Raw genomic sequence first — 20,602 nt, 5'->3', positions numbered from 1 at the left:
CCAGAATCTTAGGAAAAAAGTATTAGGGAACTGGGTGGAGACAAAACACTTAAAAGGATACACCACCGGAGGGAAACTGGCATCTGAGTTATCTGTTATGCCAAGCCCCATGGCAAGCAGGGTGGGCAACAGACGTGTGCTTCAGAGGCAGCCAGAGCTTGTCTTACCTCTTTCTGAACTGGAAGCATGAGGGGGAGAAATTGGCAATACTTAGGAGAAAAGCAGAGCGGTCACAGGGACCACAAGGCAGAAGCTGGTGCTACTGAAGTGTGTGGGCAGGGGAAAAGCTGTAGACACAGATCCACAGGAAGCCAGGGCTGATAGTTCTGCTGTTAGGAAACAGCTTGGCTAAACACAGGAGTGGCTCGGACTAGCTGAGATCAGTTATCCAACCTCAGGGTTCACGCCTTGACCACTACCAGGTACTTCTAAATTGGTACAACTTCCTCAGAAAGGCAGCTGTGGAATAATTGGTCTCCTGGAAGTTCGTTCAAGTTGCTTTACAAGTCAAAGTCTCGGACCATGCTACATATCCTGATGTTGTAATACTGACATTCTTCTCATTCATTTCAATTTCTGAAATTCAGGAGCCTTCTATTAATGAAAAGGAAACCAACAGAGAGTTGAGAAGATAAAGGATTTTTGGTGGGGATAACCCCAGAGGTAAATGTACATCCTACAAAAGATCTCACGGGTACAATCTGCGTGTGTAATGTATGGAAAAATTTTTTTAAATTGCTTTATCGTACCTTCATGCCCCCAACAGAGGAAAGGAAAAATTGTCTTTTCCTTTTTTAAAATGTTACCAGCAACACACTCCACTTACACAGCGCTTAGAACAAATTAAAATAAATCTGCTCGCTACAAACCAGAGACACAAATTTCCATGCAGATTTAAGTATCCCCGAAAAGTCACACTGAAAGCTGGGGGCTATGCTCCCCTGGGACGGCAATTAGTCAGCATAAGATTGTGCAGAACACTTTGGTCCTTGCCTCCAGAAGCACGTTGCAAAGCTACCACACAACTTGCTCAAGCACCAGAGAGCATGAAACCCATTCCCTAGTTTTTAGCCAGTAGCACTGATGCCCAGAATATACAAAGCAACTTTGAAATAAGTTTGCCTCCCTCACTGATGAAAGTATTCAACAAAAGCATTTCAATTGCACAGTACCTGTTTTTCTGAGTCACTCCTGCTAACACACACATTTATATGCATAGTTTAGAAATCTTTAATTGTGAAGCACATGTAAATTTGTATAATTAGAATAAAATCGTATAATTTTACGCAACAGTTGCAAAATCAGTTGCTGATGTCTTTCACTTTCTGCCCTGCTGGTTACAGCTGGCAGGCAGCACTAACGAGCATAATGGAACAGGGGCCCGGTGAGGTTGCGAAATCTCCTTCATTAAGAGACACTCAAAAGCTTGGCTGGACAAGGTCCTGAGAAACCTGCCCTAACTGGACAGGGGTTTGAGCAGGACAGACCAGATGGTCTCCGGAGGTCCCTTCCAATCTACATTATTCTACGGTTCTGTGACAGCCAAACTTCTCCTGTCAAGACACCAAGCAAGCAACCCCCAAAATTTGTCTCACAACTAGGTACTTCCTGCATATACCTGCACTTAAAGGGCTCCCAGACGAACTAACGGCCAACTTTATCAGCTACGTTTGTCAACATTAACAAATTGACCAAACAGTCTGTCACCGTGGCATACAGCGGTAGCAGATCCACTACCAGGAGACTGGGTTTCGTTTTGCCCTAGACTCGACCGTGGGTGGGTGCTTGCTGCTACATGGGCGTATTGATGTTTGGAGCAGTTTTCACTTCTGCCAAGCGCTGGGATCTACAGTTGAAATAACTGAGTAGTACTGTAATTCAAACAAAATGGAGCAAAAAAGCAAAAAACAAATAAAAGATGTATGCAATAGTAATGAAAGCCAAAGGGAGTTCTGCTGATCACAGAACTTACATAGACGCAATCTCAAAGACAACCCTGGTTCAGAATTTCCATCTATAAATACAACCGATCCCACCTGTCGTTCTTCCTCAAGACGTATTCTCTCCTCTTCTTTCCGCCTTTCCTCCTCTCTTTTTGACTCAAGTTTTTTCCGTTCTTCTCGCTCTGCTTCTTCAGCCTAAAAAAAACATTATGCAAGCCAAGCCTTACTCCTCCTGAATATATGTATTTTTAATTTCGTATTGTGATACCATGGGCGGGTTTCTTACTATCTTCCTAGATGCATGTTCAGAAAGCAACAGTAAAGAGAATAATCATAAAAAGTCATTATCATTTAATCCCCCCCCCGCTCTTCAGCATACTTAACCTTGTGGTAAGTTTAGAAATTACCCTTCTCATTTGCCTTATCTGTATCTCAATAAGGGTTTAAGCTTTGAATGTGCATATGAGCTTATTACTATAGTGGTATCAAGTATCAATATCATGGCATTCCATTTCTCCTCACTTAAAATTTAGTTAGCATGGACTCTAAGGAGAGGAAAAAAAGGAGAGGGGAATATAAACTCTGTAAAACCAAGTACATTCAAATTTATCATTAACCTGGGCAGACTCTCTTAAAGAAAAAGCTGTACTGGTGTCCTGGTTTCGGCAGGGATAGAGTTAATTTCCTTCCTAGTAGCTGGTACAGTGCTGTGTTTTGGATTTAGGATGAGAACAATGTTGATAACACACCGATGTTTTAGTTGTTGCTGAGCAGTGCTTACACTAGTCAAGGCCTTTTCAGCTCCCCATGCTCTACCGACTGAGAAGGCTGGAGGTGCACAAGAAGCTGGGAGGGGGCACAGCCAGGACAGCTGACCCCAACTGGCCAGAGGGACATTCCATACCATGGGACGTCATGCTCAGTACATAAACTGGGGGAAAGCTGGCCGGGGGGGCCGCTGCTCGGGGACTGGCTGGGCATCAGTCGGCGGGTGGTGAGCAATTGCATCGTGCATCACTTGCTTTGTGTATCCTTCTTCTTATTATTACTATTATGATGATGATTTGATTTTATTTCAATTATTAAACTGTTTTTATCTCAACCCACGAGTTTTCTCACTTTTACTCTTCTGATTCTCTCCCCCATCCCATAAGGGGCGGGGGGGAGTGAGCGAGCAGCTGTGTGGTGCTCAGTTGCCGGCTGGGGTTAAACCATGACAACTGGTCTCTTCAAATAATTTTATTATTTGTTTTTAAACCAAACCTAGCAAAGAGATTGTTGCAAAATGGGGAAAAAATTAAAAGGGCACTTAGTGTATTGTTTAGAGGGTTTTTTTGAAGTTCTTCTTCAGACTCTTCAGTATACCTAAATTTGACAATATATAAAGAGAACAAGCAGAAGACATTCAAACGGAGGATTTGTGACTTAGAATGTTTCAGAGAAAGAGACCTAACCCAGGAATTTATCTGTCTACGTGGGAGAATAAAAATCAGCATGTTTTAAAATGAAACAAAAGATTCCTCAACTCCACCGACTGATGCTTATCTAACTTCATTCAACTTTGCTCAAATTTTCCACAAAAAAGAGGTTAATTAAGTAGAATGAATATGGAAAGTAATGACAAAATGGTTAAAGCACAGAGTGAGAAAAGGATCGTAATGGAAGTTTATACATAACATAATAATCAAGTTTATTACCAACCGCCCTGTCTACAGGGCATACCACTACAGTGTAAAGTGGAAACTGGATTTAAACCTCAGGTGACACTAAAATTCTCAAGATGGGATTTCACTGCCTGTGTTTGCACCCTCTACACATTAGAAATGTTAGTAGTTTCATAAACCCTGTCTTTTTGTAAAACGTGTGAAGTCCACCGTGCACTCCAGCATAACAGAGGCTGTTTAAGTTTTATCTACTTCTTGCAACCCCACGTTCCAAGTCACAGGACAATACAGAGTTTGCAAAAAAAATTACGTAGAACAACTAAAAGGAATTAATGCTTAACCTGCTGCCATCCCCAAGCACGCTTCAGAAAGTAAGTTTCAATTCCCTGGAATTAACAGCAACATGCTGGGCAAAACCGAAAAAATGCAACAGTATTTAAATAAGCACTTTTACACACAGATTTAAGAAAGAACAACTGAAAAGCTACAGTGTGTTCGCTCTGTATACTTTGCCTCTGTTTAAGGGCCAAACTTCAACCAAAATCTGACTGCATCATAGACTTCAGTGGATTACAGGGTCTGCTTTTCATCTCCCCCAATCCATAAAAACAATAAACATGGCTAAACATAGCTAAGCCCATACAAAGTTTTTGCACTACGAGAGCACATGAAACACTACTCAGAACTGCCCACAGTTTTGGTCACAAAGCCAGCGTTACAACAATGCTATGTGGGCTTGAGTGTATTTTTAAGAGGAGACAGTACTGACATTAAGCTACAAGCCAGTGGAAACATCCAATAAAGAGCATTCAAGAGTTTAACTCCTCTCTCCTCCCCGCGAGAATGCCAGAGAGCCTAACGGAAAGAAAACGAGACACAGTTTTCCATGGCCCTCTTGGGATATGACATAAAAAGCTGAATTTACATTTTTAAAAACAAAAACACAACTGTTGCAGCGATGACACTGCCTTTGCCTTTCTGGGGTGTCTGTCACCACCAGTTCTTTAGTGAGTACTGCTATTCAGGCTCTGCTCTGGGCTCTATACGTGGCAGGAAATGCTTACCTCTCTCTGTGCTTTTCTGGCTTGTTTCTCTTCTAATTTCCTCTGCTTCTTTGCCCCGATTTTCCCAGACACCTGAAATTCTGGCACCTCCTCAGCATCATCTTCCTCTGCAACATTGCGAAAATGACAAATTTTAAATCGTCTGCAAAAAGTCCCTTCGAGAAACTTCACTGCTTCCTAGGAAAGCAGCAGCAGATGAAAAGGAGACACACATACGTTTCAGACAAGACCTATTAGATGGAAAAAGGCAAAAAAAAAAAAAAAAAAAAAAAATCACACAAGACTGCCAAAGCCACGCAGTAGAAGTAACAAGGCAAACACAGGCTCAGGTGAAGCCAGAAGTAAAAATGTACTTGATCTTTTGAAGGAAGGCTTTTCATAAACGTTTCCTGCTTTCCACAATCAAAAGATACACTTTCTCTTATACATAAAATGCGCTAATGGTTGTCATCATATAACTGCTCGCTCACCTGCAGAGACTTTCTTCTCAGTCACCTTTAAACTTAGCACAACAGGCGTCCATTCAAAAGTGGGATTCAGAGGCTCATCCACTAGTTCTAGTCTGATAGAACTAACCTTTAAGGGCGGGGGGGGGAATAATCCCTGCAATGCAAACCGTGGGCTTGACTGCAACAAAACTACATGTAAATAGTTCCCTGTTGTACGACAATTGGTTGTTTATAAAGATGATTTCTGCAACTGTGAAACATGAAAGCGTCATGCTCAAATGGTGTGCAAATGCATTATATTTCTGCTCACCCAGGGGCTAAGTACGACTAAAGAGCTTTAAAGACTGCCATTTCCCCCCCCCGACCAACATCTCACTGGCCCATTTGGCCACTTTATTTGCTAATCTAAATTAGTCCTTGATCCTATGACATAAGTACTGTGGATTGACCTCATCACTCGAAGAGAAATCATTAGCTCACATCACAAAACACTACACAATATATAGAGATTCATGAGTCTGATTCAGAATCAAAATGAAAGATACTTATCACATGAATCCCTTTTTTGGGTAAAGTAATTTATACTTTGAGCATCCACAGTGCTGTCATGCTTGATGCTGACTTCAGATCCACTTGAAGTCTGCCGGGTAATCTGAAGAATGGCACTGCCAGCTCCTGCAATTTCCCTGAAATGCAGTGTTTATTTAGGGAGGGAGAAGGGGAAGAGTGTGCAGGGGAAGTTCTTCCTCAGTTAAGTTTTAGCCCTTATCATTGGGGGGGGGGAGGGGGACACGACGACACCAATTCCCCACTCACACAACCCCTGAGCCCTTGGTTTCTAACAAGAAGAAAAAGCCCATCATGTTTGATAACCAGTTTCCTGAGAGCCTGCAGCAATTGTACCCGGAGCTGACCGTACTGTGGCAATCACCAGAATTGGTTTGGTAGGGCTGGTGCCAGAATGTTTCCCGTAGGGAGCTCTCTCCAGAGCCCCTGGTCCCCTTTTTTGGGAACCCAAAAAGCTGCTATTAAAGGAGCATATGGATGAACGAGACTCGCCCTTCTTTTATATGTACAATTAGGTTTGAAACACTCTTGTTTTACTAATTCCAATACAGAGTATGGTACTATGGTTAAGCCACCGAGACACACCATCAGAAACAAATGTAATTGAGAGCTGTGTAGGTGGCTCTCAGATAACTTAGCTGTTTTCAGGATATGGAAGTTAATATGAGGCAGGCTTGCTGAATTGGGCTTCAGAGAATTACTGGTATCTGATTACTGAGACGATCAGAAGGGTTCCCCCTTCCTACACCACAAACAAAGAGAGCAGCAGGGGACACTCAGACTTGACACAGTTGCTTCTAAAATTTTGCTGAAGCTTAAAATAACTTTGTTTATTTTTTAAATACCGGGCCAAGGGGAGTTCCAAACACAATGGGTGAGCAACCCAGCATTAGCAGTTATTACTCCAAAATTAACAGTTCAATACTGGTACTATTCTTTAGAAAATTATTTCTGGAAAACACCACAAGTATAAAACACCACCTATGACGCTTCAACCTGAGGCTCTGGGTGCTTCTCAGATTTCATCTATATTAAGAGTACCTGAGCCAGAGGTCAGGCACAAGTCTAGAAAGGCTTTTAAAGCCTTTTTCCAGTCCTGGATCAAACAAGCCTTTGTTCAGTAGCATTTGCTTTCTTCCCGTTTGAAGCATCTGATGTGATCCCTTAAGTACCACTCCCCCCAAGCTTTTCCTAGTGCATGGAGTTACATCCAACAAAAGACAGCGACAGCGATGCAGCTGCAGCCCATGATTCAGCAGAGCATTAAGGTCAACCGTGCACTAAACCTAGGTGCAATTAGTACGTGCTAAGTAAACCTGAACGTGCTGACAAGAATATAAGCACATGGTAAGAGGATTTGCTGAATCAACTGGTTATTATAGCAGAATAGCTCCACCAAAAGCAGAGTGGATGCTGCATACAGCCAGCGAGATCTTATTTTTAAATTTTTTTTACATAAAGCAGCTATCATTTCAGCAGCTTTTAACAATCACTTCTCACATGCTCGTAGTTGCCAACACTAGTAGACCTGACGGGGGGTCAGTCCATGGGAACGTGCACTCCATCTGCCCCTGTGCTTCAGATGTGATGCAAGATGTTCAGTTAATTGTGCTCATTTGTTGTGAAAGCAGTTTATCATCACCCAAAGCGCTAGGGTTGGCCAGCCTGCGTACATACTCGGTTGGGAAACCTAACAACATCAGACATCATCATTTAGTTGAAGCTGAAAATGTATTTTTGTTTGAAGGCTTATCTTCTACGGTGCTCTGTACAGTTCATCCGATGTCTTAAAACGTGGCAGTTCTGGGATGTACGTAGGGTCGTGGCAGGAAAGGGAGAGAAGTTTAGGGCTCCAAACTTGACACAAGCCGTTTTTCAGCAGTGACTTTCCATAACTGCTCACAGTTCCACAGGACACGAAAGCCCTGTTCCCACTTTGTGATACGGTGCTGATAACGAACACCAAACCTCAAGGCACACAGGACCCCCTTCACCTGTACTGCTTGGAAGTAACATAATGGGACCGTTTTCAACCACAGTCACAACCCTACCAACATGCTGTGGTCCATCTTTACAGGGTCCAACATAACTATACCTACATTTCCAGGGCCTGCAAAGCATTCCCACCAGCTTCCAGCTCTAAGAGACAGAAAGCAGAAATAGTCTGACTTACAGCGATGCTTTCACACCACTTTACATATTCTGCTTTACACAAAACATGGGTTTTGCTCAGCTAGCCAGCTGAGATCTAGCTTCAGGGAATCGCAGCTTTTCCTTAATGTTTTGAACACATTGAGAGGCAGGACAACAGGAAACAGTTAACAGTCACACAGGTGTTTGAATCTCTTGAAATGTACAGACTACTTTTTAAAAATACTTCCCAATACCATTAGAAAGTGTGCTGGAGTGCTGATGTTCTCTATCAGGACAGGAATTTACCAGCTACTTTGTACAGAATATGCAAAAACTCCAAATGAAACAACCCGCATCATATATTTTAGTTGCCCTTGTCATCTGCGTCGAAGGGTCCGTCTCGCTTCCTATTAAGTTTTGGAAGTGAAGTACATGGACTCCCATCCATGAAAAAGGATGCAAGCTGCACACGTGGCTACTCACAAAAAGTCCTCTGGGCACAGCTAGCTGCTTTATTTACTATTTATGCAGCACCTAACAAAAGGAGTAAGAGAAAGGGGGCAAAGATGCCAGGCAAAACAAACAGTTCATCCTGAAGGCAGAAGACATATGCATGTTATTAAGATTGAACAGATGTACAACACCAGCCACTGGAAAGGAATCCGTCCACCATATGGAAAGGTGTGGGCATTCATGAGTAACACAGCCCTGCAGTGGTACAGTCATAACAATTTTTATTTTTATTTTTTTAAATTTGGTAGCTATCCAGTTTAGAAACCAAACGAGACATTGGCTTATCAATCTGAAGCCACAAAATCAGTCTGCGCTTAGGACAGAAAAAGGACAGCAAATAATGGACATTGGCCTTTTGAGCAGAAGTCAAACGACTTGAAGTTTTTTCTCGAATAAAGCCATATGGCATAACGGAGAAACCACACACCTACCTCTTCCACACACCATCTGCGCTTGAAATGTCTCAAGGGCAGACACACACTGTGGATATTTTGATAACACTAAAGTCACTTTCTATATGAATAGTAGCAAGTCAAAATTAACTTTTGATTCACTAGTTAGGATATTAGTAGTCAAAGTTTAACTGTACTAGAAAGGTTTTCCTACTGATTAAGCATTAAAATTATTTCACCTACTACATCAATTAATATAGCTCTATTAGCAGCTGTTTCACAAGAACAGCATGGGACCACATCACTGTTTCTAAGTTTACACATTTTCCAGATCTTTCGGCGCACCAGAGTATGGGGAGATGCAACGTTACATGCGAGGTAGAGAGTCTGCTCAGAAAAAGTGCTTCTTATTTTGAGAAATTTCAGCACAAACACTTTCTTCTCTAAGTTATGCACAGCATCCATCACTGAATGGGGATAAAAACAATATAATTCTTTTTTATATTATTTTTTCCAAAACTAGCAGAAAACACTCATGCAACGTTTTTTTAGATGCAAGATTTGAATGCTGGACTTAGATGCTACACAAAGCAAGAATGGGCATTTTAACATGCCCAATTATATTTTTTTAAAGCTTCTAAAAACTTTGTTTGTTTGTTTTGTGCTTTCTTCCTCAATAGTGATTAACACTTACAAAGTAAAACATGAGATTCTGATCACCAAGTCTTGCCAAGCAAAAGAGTAGAGGGACTTATGATTTAATTTATGTTGGAATCATTAACTTTTCATCATCATGTTTTATTTTACAAACTAGAGCACTCAGACTGTCAAAAGCTGTTGGCTTTATTGTTACTGATTCTGCAGAAGTAAAGTAAATTTAACCCAATATTCCCTGTACTGGACATTCCTATACCTGTGCTCAGACGTACAATGCTAAAAGCTCAGAGAAAAGGCATGCAGATGTTGCGATATTTAACCTTTTGGAGTTATATGCTGCTGCCAAAAATAGAGAGCCTACAGTTTGTACCAGTTCGGAATAAAGGTCGTTGACAAAACCAGATTATTTCTTTGACGCAGTCCTTACTTTGTTTGTTAAAAAAACCAACCAAACAAAACCCAAAAATTAATAATCCACACAAAATCCCATTTTTTTGGCAACACTTTTTGCAACAAGTCAGAGAGGTCATTTGTTTGTAGGATGTGGAAGTGAGCATCTTTCAAAATTAAACCCTTGAAAATATGCCCTGGAAATATACTGTGCTGCTCAGGCTCCCCTGGCACGTCCTTCTCTTTTGCCTCCTTTCTTTCTCCATCTAGCTCAGCCTCACCCACAACACCCACCAAAGCCTTCCACCCAGAGGGCTGCCCAGTGGTCTTTGTTTTGCTCGGTGGTTTGGAGATTGCTATCATTTCTTAGAGAAGGCTGTGTCTTTGTAACTACCCTAAATCATGGTGTGGTGACACCCACCAGTTTCAGCCAACAAAAATGCCGCCTCCGCCAGATCAACAGTAGCAAGTTCTGGCCCAAGCCACCACTCCAAGTGACAGAAAACCTGGACTGCAAAACCTGTGCCCTACCCACCAACTGACTGAACTACCCCAGAAAAGGCACTTTGCCTGTGCATGCCTCTGTCTCTCCGCAAACTCTTTCTATCGCGTGCTGAGGCAGGCAGGTTTTCTCACTACATGTTTGTACAAAGTCATTGTCGGAAATAATGCATAGCAGTCCTTCAAGCAAACAGACGTTTGCCTCAGATCATCATCCTCATTATTTTCACCACAGCGGGATCAAGATGACCCAACCATACTTGCCGTTGCAGGTCCATCCCCACAAGTTTCTTGTCACTTACTAGGAAATTACAGTACTAAAACTTTTATGCAAACATCAGAATGGCTGGGTCACTTTCTGCTCCAAGAAGCAGAAGATGTAGTGTCAAGAGAAGCACCTACTTCACTGCAGAGCTCTTTGCTCAAGGCACAATGAGCAGGTTTGGAAGCGCAAGCTCAACTCGAGAACTGGACAACTGCTTTTTCTGCACATGACCAGCAACCGAATAAATGCTCTCAAGAAAACATCTTTACATGTACCCAAAGGTGATCAAAGTCCAAGTGGATGCACTCAGAGCATCAGTCAGGCAAAAACAAGAGCCAAAGACACCCTCCTCAGTCAATAAATAAATGGGATCTGAAATTGGAAAGTGGCTAATGCTATTTACCCACACTACCCCATGCCCCAAGCAACCCTCAACCAGACTCCAACTTACCCCCTTTCCCCCGCTTCCTTCCACTGCTTAGCTTGGCCTCTCCTGCCCTAAATGATTAATGCCCAAAATCCACACACATTTATGCCTTGCAGTGAGTTTATTTTCATCTTGGCTGTAGCTAGCCCCACAAAGCCACTTCTGTCTGGGTTCGACTTAAATTAAGATGCAACAGAGCTAATTAAGTCTGCTAGCTGGGATATCAGAAGCAACCTAACCACATGAATACAGAACTCTCCTTCCAGACTCATTTTCCACAGGGAAAGGCATAGGCACCCCGCTACAATGTGCAGAGCAGATGTCCTCTGAGGCACGCAGACTTCAACAACAGTCGCCTAGATTGCACTGTGCTGCATGAAAGACAGTAGTGTTATGACTAGCATTAAGTTGGGCAATATAAGCTAACCAAACCCATTTTTCTAAAGCCAGCCTGGAAGTCACGCTGGTGGAACACAGCTCAGGGGTCTCAGTCATTTTGAGAGTTACTTTGTCACCAATGAAAAATATCTCCCCAGCAATCTTTGGTCATCAGAAGATATTAATAGATGTTGATATGCTCATAACAGATGACCTCCTTTGAGTACTCAACTAACCACTGAAAAACATTACTCAGGCAAACCGAGCCAGCGTAGGCACCTGGCTAGCAGGCCTGCCCCCACAGTACAGCGCAGCCCACGTGGAACCCGTGAATAAGGAACCTACGTACGTGGCGTGGGTTGCAATTCTGGTAGGAAAGTCGAGCCATTTAGCGCTTCACCCTTTATTTTCTGTCTGTGCCAATCTGCAAGTAATTTATGTGTCTTACCCCACCTCACCGAGCTAAATGAAGAATTATAACCTGGTTTAGCTCCACTGGCAATGGGTAGAGATTTGAGTATTCAAAACAATCATTTACTATCCTTGTCTGTATTAAATGACTCCTCCTTACCCAGACTTGCAAGCAAATAAGATTAAGATTTCAACTACAGAAGGGACAATTAAAAGCTACCAAGGTTCTGATCCTAGTGCCACAATTTGTTTGGTTCCCCCCCCAGCCCCCCATACACTGTGAGAGGTTTGAGTACCGGCACAATACAACTTAGCACAGGCAGCAGAAACTGTGGGCTACTATTTTACCCTTGAAGCTTTCTTTCTCATTCTGGAATTGAAATCTGATTGTTAGATGGAAAACAGAAAACCCTCATGCTAACCGCAGCTCCAAAGCCTGCAAGTGTTGCTTTGAGACCATTTCCTAGAGTCAGCAGAATTAGCTCCTGACAGGCAGAATACTTTGGTCATAACAGCAGTCCCTACCTGACTCCACTTTTATGTCTGTAACGGTAACACAGATGTGGCCAGGGCATCCTCAAGCCCTTCCCGAGTTCAGCGCTAGAAATCTTGCAGCGATGGGTTTGTGCCTGCACCAACCTGTGGCAGAAGTCAGAGTGACACAGAGCAGGATCAGGTAGCTTTGCCCAAAACTAAACACAGGCCCAGAGTGGAAATTCCACACACAGAACAGAAACTTACTAGTAAAACATTTTGACAAATTTAACAATATTTTAACAACGAAAAAAAAATCCACTTCAGTTGCAGATGTTCAGAAGCTTTCTAAAGCAACAAGAACATTTACAAGTCAAGACTGAAGAAACCGGAGTGGCTTGGTTTCAGTGTTTCTGTCTACATTGCCAAATAACTTTGTTGTTCAGCATGCATTCTGGGCTCTCTTTCCATGTGAGTCAACTAATTTTTATAACACAAGACTCTCCTGTGGGGATAACTTGCTATTTCAACAGGTTCAAACTGAGGCGGTAATTAGACAAAACTGCTCTATATTGCAATGACACAGAGAAAACGCACATGGCCCCCACACAAAGGAGACAAAGCTAAGAGGTGATTCCAGGCTTACGCCACATGCCCCCAGAGTGGCCTTCAAACCACGTAACACATCCTTCTCTAAGGGGGAAAAAACCCCAAACTCCACACTAATACAGGTAGCTCAGGGCCAGGCTAAGGGCTTTGCAGCACAGACACAGCCAGTCCATGACAGAGGGGGGCTAATCCCAAGTAACATGGCCGTGAGTCGTTCCACACCTCAATGCTGGGGAACCAGGGACAGATGCTTCTCTCCACAGCTACGCTGCTGAAGTCTATGCTCAGTCTCCAAAGGCTTTGGTGTTACTGTTGTGTGGTGGTGCTTAGGCACTTGGAAAGATCATCCCAGAATATGAGCGCACACACAGAAGCACAAAACAGAAGCAAAGAGCAAGAAGTTGTTCTAATTTGAAAAAGAAATAAAAAAAAAAACCACAAAAAAACCCAGGGATGTGATTTCAAAGAAAACTTCATGCAAGAGCCACAGCGCTTGCATCTGATGTACAGTAAGCTGCAAAAGAATTATTTATAAAGCCCAATGACACAGACTTTTCTATTGCTGAAGTGACAAAGTAAGATAAGCCGTTTGCTTTGACAGCTTCACTGTCGGCCTTCAGCATTCAAACTTTTGATGTCTGGAGTTTAAGGCGAAAGATTTTTAGATTCCATTTTCTTTCCAGGATGTTATCACATGAAAAGAAATAACCAAAGTTGAAAAGTTCAGACCTGTCATTTTCCACTTGTGAAACTGTTGAACACAATTAGCTTGAATAGCACGTTTACTTGCCAACGTGAGCGCAAGATGCTTTCTACAAACTGCAAGACAAGAAAAGCTGAAGAAAGTGCAACTAGCCCCTAATCAAGGCATCACAGACGTGTGCTCACTGTTTCTCACCTACTGCAGACCACAATGACACCCCAGTCTCCGCTGCAAACTCAAGTGAAACGAAGCCCACTTTTATCAATACTTCAGCAGAAACCCTGAACACTTAACCCACAGTCTGAAAGCAGGAATCCAGTTAGGTGAATCATGGTGATATCGTTTCTTTAGCAATAAAGATAACAATGTGTGAAGTTTCACCAGAAAAGGGAGCGAGGCTTACAGGCTGTAGAAAGATGTTATTTATCACCGTATTCCTGTCTGCGACCACGCCACAGAAGTATAGCTATTAACTGCACATCCAGCACGGGAACAGAGGACTCGTTGTCAACAACCTGCTGGCAGTAAGACAAAATACTGCAGTCTGTGGTGATCTCCAGCTAATCGGCTTGATTCTGATCACCACCTGGATGGCTTCTCAGAAAGAAAACTCCAGATTTTGCAGAGATTATATTGGGGAATTAATGCTTCCCACCGATTTGCAAGAAACCACTACTTAACTACAGCTTGTTATTCTAGTGCAAGGTGCAGATTCTGTTTACCCATATTTAACCCACATGGCTAAGCAGGAAATACAAAAGGTAGTTTCTAGGAAGTAAGCGAAGAATATGTTGTGATGCACTGTTGGCACAACAAACTGCCAGAATTCACCACAGAAGGAGGTAGACACTTCAGATAAAGGTAAGTGGTATCTAGACATAAGTGAAGAAGTATGGAGAGAAGTTGGACAGTCAGATAGATTATAGTCAAGCTGTAAATAATTCACAGCCATCAAAACCGAAAAACTTTCTTCAGGAGCCAAGCACACCCCTTCACCAACCTTAACGCCTGTTGTTAAGGTCCATTTCAATGTTTGCAAGATGAACTGAATCGAACTTTACCTTCCACCCAGTCTTCTGCCTGCTGCGCTCTCCTCTGGGCCATCATCCGGTTTCCCATGTTCCGCCGGCGCCTTGGCATCCCGTCTCCCCGTTCTTCAGCATGGGGCCGAGGCCTGGCCGCCGCTGCCGCCGCCACATTTTGCTGGTGTTCCTCATCAGCTGCAAAAGGGAAATATAACTGATGAGGGATTTGCCATCTCTGCTTGCTGCAGTTGTCCTGATTGCAAAAGTTGACTGGCAAAAGAAGTGCAATACCAGTGGTGTTTTCCGAATGAGAGAATGCCTCCCCACTCTCATGTGGGTTTTTTTTCCCTGCATGGCAGGAGATGCGTGCAAGTTGCTTTCCCATGATTAAGCGGGATCATGGACTGGAACCTTCTTATTCGTGCACAGTGCTCTGTGCAAAGGAAATTTTATCCTGACAGGAGTCTCTTTTGCAATAGCGTATAGATCATCGTAAAGAAAAAACTATAGCTATGTGCTGCTAATGTTATTTGATCTGACAGAGCCCACACAAAAAAAAACCCAAAATCACCACACTACAAAACAAAACCCTGCCCTGCAAAGTGCTCAAAAAATATTCTTACTTAATCAAATAATTTACTCTAATGATAACCTGTTTTTCCCTTCCTCCAGAAAACAATTCCCTTTATCTGGCAGGACTAGCAGTCTAATAATTTCTGAGTTACCAAAAGGCAAGGACCCAGAAGTACTTTTTTCCCCCTTCTAAAGTATTCTGATTTTTTAATTTTTTTATTTATTTTTATTTTGTACTTGTGTAACTTAGAAGTAGATTCATCCGAATTCAAACCTCAGAGCATGCATGTTTCCGAGTGGAATATGTGAATCGTTATACCTGAAACAGAACCTGAATAGCAAATAAGGATTACAAATTACCGCCGTAATACACACAGGGTAACTTCGTTCCACCACGCTGATTGAAACTGCAGGTCTCCCGACAAACACATGTAGGGGAAGACAGAACACCAAAGGTCACTGCAGCTCTCACTGCCATCCTCTCTGCGTATGCTTCAGTTACTAATTAAGATCTGACAAATGAGGAATATCAGACCAGAGGAGCAGCTGGGAGACAGCATGGGAGCAAGCGACTGACCAGTGGGCTCATTTCAGAAGTTCTCCACAGAAAACCCTCCGCCAGGTTTTTCTTTGAGACCTCCATGATCCTGTTGCTATCAACTACGGTAGTCATGCCGAAACAATCAGATCATGGTAAAATATCATCATCCTTGACACCTGCTTTGCATATTCTGTTGATAAACGTAACTGATATTTGCGTATGTTGTTACTTGCTCAATCCTGCAAAGTATTAACTGCGGTGCCTTACTTCAGGTAAATACTCAAACGGTCTCACACAAAGCTGTAGAACTACTCGTTTACTTAAACTTGGGACGTGTTTTTTTGTGCTTTGCTGGATTATATGGTGCCCCAGCAGGAGCACAAAATGCTCTCCACACTCTGCCAAGTCTCCAGCATCCTCTGATCCAAACAATGCCTTCCTAAAAAAGCCCTACTATTAGCATATCTATGATCAGAAAATAAGATTCATTATGACTACATCTACACTTTACACGACGATCAAAGGTGTGCTTGCAGCTCATCTCAGTATATCTCAAGTAGCTTCAAAGCAGCTAACTTTGGTACTGATAACAATATAGCTGCAGCAGCACTGAGCTCAGCACAGGCTGCAAAGCAGAGTAATCTGGGGAAGTATTTGGCCAGCAAAGCCATTAGACGTTCAGGACTGCTGCAACAATGATGTTAGCAGTCCCCCAGCAAACTCCAGCACTAGCACGCACCGTGACATTTTGAATTGAGTCACTGCACTACCACACCGCTGTCACCCTCTTGTTCTCATCCACTCCTTTTATCTGTAGACCAAAACAGGTCTATAATAAATTACAGAGTGTAGGCTCCAGGGATCTGATCGGTTTGCTTCAAGACTTGCCCAGGCTTATTTATAGCATGATAATGCTTATTCTGAATGCCACAGAACGTGCTATAGGAAAGCGTTATACTGCAAAAGCAGAGTAGCAGATTACTTATTGTGACACTGCTAAATGCCAGAAATACTTAGTCTGCAAAAAGACCTTTTATACAAATGCAATATTTCCCTTAATAAGTTCTTGAGATACACTGCGATTCAAACCTTAGCATCCTTTCACCTGAAAGCCTCAGTGTGTCTACCTCAGTAACTTCCAAAGGTGGTCCTGCACAGCCTATCAGCTGTGCACTTCTGGCGCTCATTCATTCTGGGGCTTGTTTTTTGGTTCCCGTTGTCCTGTGAAGGAGAGGCTGTTTTGCATTTTGTGAAAGAGGAAGCTATTTATAAGCCACGTATTCATTTCAAAGCGAGGTGCTTAACCCTCACAGAGGCAAAACGCGTGAACCAAGCTATCCTGTTTTCTCAAGTTTAATTCTCTACAGGAGACACGGTAATTCCTCAAAGTTGACCAGCGTTAACAGGGCTCAGAAAATAGTAAAAAAACCACCAAACCCGACCCATATCATGGTCAAACAGACAAGGCAGTTGTCGGACAACACGTTGGTCAGATCTCCAAAATATTCAGGCAAACAACTGAAGACACTGTGGATTGACATTTAGTGGGAAAAGATATGCTTTAATTTCTTCCCCCCCCAGCCTCTGTTTGCAAGGCATTCAGCTGGACAGTCATCTGAAAAACGTGAGTGTTAGTCCTTGCATTTCTTCCCATCCTTCATGAGGGGGAGGAGAAAAGAATCATTTACCCTGCCTGTAACACGCTTACACCTGGCTGCTTCTTTAGGGGTCAACGATTCGTCTACGTGGCTCAAGACACATCATTTATTCCAGTATCTAGAAAGTTAGACGTGCCCTCTCTCCCTCTGAACTGGAAGTATCACAGATTGACTAGAGCTGCATGCAGAAGGGTGTGACTGGTGGTTTCAAAGAATACAGAGGATACACTTAAAAACCCGCTTGCTCTTATTCTTGGAACTGGATTGACTGTCAGATTTGAGGTCAAGACTAATTTTCTCTGGGGTCTGGCCCTGTGTTTTTTTCACCTCCTCCTGCAGCACGGGGCGTGATTTGGCCGCTGCACTTATCTGAATACACCTCTTCGTTTTCCTGTAGCTGCAGAGGTCTCAGACATAAGTGGCACCCCAGGCTAGCCAGTTCATGCAGAGATTAGTCACACAAGGACTAATTAGATGTGATATAGAGCCATCTTGAGCGAAACTTAATGACCAACATTATATAGGTGAGACAAGTTGATCCACGAGTTGCTCGATGGTTTGCAGAATGGCAGGCTGGAAGAAATGAGTTAGATAAAGCCCTCAAATTAACAGGCAATACAAACAAAAAATTAAACAAGATGCCTGGAAAATGGGCATGGGTTTAGTTTGTATTTTAAGCTGTATGTTCTCCAGTTTCTGACTCAGCCTTTCAAAAACCAGACAATACCTCTTTTCTGGGGACAGCAGGTTTACTGCCGTGCTGAGAAAGCAGCTCGGCCTCTACATTTTCAGAAACATCAGCACAGTGCAGAGGCAGCAATGGAGATTGTTTCATCTGACTTGTCAGTCAGCAGACAGCAGTGACTGCGAGACCCTGGTTGTACTGTCAAGACCTCCCTCCCAAAGGGAAACAGAGCAGAACTCCGCTCTGAAAGCAGAGCTCTTTCCTAAACGGAACGTGAAGCACCACTCCTATATCGTTACAAAGAATGCTAGGAAATCTTTCAGAGCCCGGACTTCTTAGGACCTAGTTTTACGTCCTCCAGGTAGCAGTTTGCTCCTTTACAAAGCTTGGCAAATTTACACTTGCTCAGAGCAAAGACATTTTTTCTTGAGAGGCCATCCTTTGCCTGTCACAGCACATTATCTTCAATTATATCACATAAGCAAGTCCATCAGGGTTAACAGCAGGGCTGGCAAGTTTCGAGGGAGTCCAGCAAGACCCAGCTACTAGTTCGTGAGCTCCCTCCGTTCTGCACCGACGCGGCGAGAGCTCCACCTACTGCACCCTCACACCTTAGTGGTCCTTCCCACTGCGCTTGCAGCATCCAGCATCTTTCTACCTTCATGCTAACCTAACCCGTGAAATTCAACGAGGAAGTGATTCCAAATGCCACAGGTGGAAGTACGTTTGGCTTCCCTGAGGAGGTGCTTTTGCCCCGTACAGCTTAACACATTCGGGCTTGTTCACAAATAGATATGCCACCCAGGTATAAAAGCCAGCAATGCTACCGGTTGTTTTTTTTTTCTACTCTCAGCAGAACAAGCCCAGGCCTGATCTTGCTGGAAACACTGTGCTGCTCCAAATGACCTTTCCAAGGAAACATGAAGTTACATGATTTACCTCTGTGATCCTCAGCTCCCTTCATTATCTAAAGCAGTCAAGCCTTGAACATTTTTAAAAGGGCAATTCCCCAAGAGAGAGCATAAAGAGAAGCTGCTGCCCCATCCCCAGACATTAAAAAGAAAAGGTGAGAGCTACCAACCAGCCCCTGGTTTCAAATCCTTTCCATGAGACAACACAGGTTTACTAGCAGAATTGTAGCAGCTTCTATTTTCCACATAAGAAAAAGGAACAGGAAAGCAAATTCCTGTGTAAGACCAAATTTTGCAGATATTAAATACACCACAGCCCCAATGGTTTTGAAAAATAATTTCTGCTGTGTAAGAAGAACGACGTCATCCCCACAACCTGAAATTCTGTGAAGGACTTTATAATGACAGAAATCAGTACATTAAGGTAGAAATTATCTGAAAGCCACAATAAAAAAAGCAAGACCAATGTGGAAGTGTCAAAAAGATGCCACTGATAAAGAGGCTTCAAAATGGTTAAATTATCCTGACTGTAAACTAACTTTAACCAAGCTGCTCAAAAACAGTACTAAAGCTTTTTGAGAATTCAGACCATTTAAACGTTTGGGCTTCAAGTTAGTTAGAACTTTGTATGCTTAAAAAGAAAAGAAATCCCCCCAAGCTCCACAGCCCCTGATTTACCTAAGTCATGATACAAGTCAAGTTCAGGAAATTATGTATTTCCAGCGGTCTCATTTCTCTACGACACGCATCACTCACTTTTACCAAAAGCTCAGCTCTAAATAACTAGAAATGTGATGAAATTTCATCAGTTTCCAGGCTGTTGAGAAAGAAAGATTTAGACCAGGTCTATACAAGAAAAGGTGTGAGAGAAATGTGTTGGAAAATCTAATTATTATCAGCAAAACCTGCTTTTAACACAAAGTCCTTACCAGCCTACACTCTTGCACTGGCAGGACTGTGTTTATACTAGAGGTGGGGGTTTTTTCCCCCCCTCCTAGAAAAAATTATTAAAGCTACCTCCCTCCCAAAAGAAAACCAAAAAACCCCCAACTCCAAAACACCCCGAATCCTCGAAACTGGTGGTGTTATACTGACAAAGGCTTCAGTGTTTGTCTTGGCTAAACGTCTGAATTTGAGACCTCGCAGCTGAACAACCTGCCCTCTTCCACTTCGAAAACACAACAAGGCTGATAAGTTCACAGCTGCATCTGACTTCTTCCCACAACATTCAACTCGCAGCCCCACAAGGTCGCTTCCACCACGGTTTCACGCTGCTGCAACTGCTGGTCAGGAATAAAACACTCGCCGTTTGCGGGAGGGCTGGAAGTGCTGTCTCATCTACCCGTTCCCGGAACGGGACTGCGCAGCACCGCACCTAAACCTGGCACGGCCAGCAAGCCCTCGTGGCCTCAGCTGGGGTGGAAAAGGAGCAGAGGCGGGCAGGTTCTGTGAAATGCAGGTAAAGCAGGCTGTCCGAGGCCAGAGAGGGGACGGCCTGCCTTTCAGGTCTCACGCCTGACAGGAATTAACGGTGGGACTCGATGATCTTAAAGGTCTTTTCCAACCTAAACCATCCTATGGTTTCACGAACGGTAACCGGCCGCCGCCCAGGAGCTGCCAGGGAGGACGAGGGGGGAAGGCCCGCCTGTCAGCCGGGCCGGGCTGTCCC

At 43.2% G+C, this 20,602-nt stretch overlaps 1 protein-coding gene across 1 annotated transcript in view; it reads right to left on the bottom strand.

The window, feature by feature from the left end:
- The window catches only part of DDRGK1 (DDRGK domain containing 1), a 52,821-nt gene that overhangs the window by 19,955 nt on the left and 12,264 nt on the right, over positions 1-20,602 (bottom strand). The window contains exons 3-5 of the mRNA XM_009332717.1: positions 14,602-14,760; positions 4,672-4,778; positions 2,037-2,138 (exon numbers count right to left, since the gene is read on the bottom strand). Of these exons, the coding sequence (XP_009330992.1) occupies positions 2,037-2,138; positions 4,672-4,778; positions 14,602-14,760 (368 nt within the window). The remainder of the gene's footprint in view (positions 1-2,036; positions 2,139-4,671; positions 4,779-14,601; positions 14,761-20,602) is intronic.

This window comes from Pygoscelis adeliae, unplaced genomic scaffold (genome assembly GCF_000699105.1).
Source record: "Pygoscelis adeliae isolate BGI_AS28 unplaced genomic scaffold, ASM69910v1 Scaffold29, whole genome shotgun sequence".
Lineage (NCBI taxonomy): Eukaryota > Metazoa > Chordata > Aves > Sphenisciformes > Spheniscidae > Pygoscelis > Pygoscelis adeliae.
Note: the sequence above shows the minus strand (reverse complement) of the source record. Positions and strands in the feature narration are given on the sequence as shown.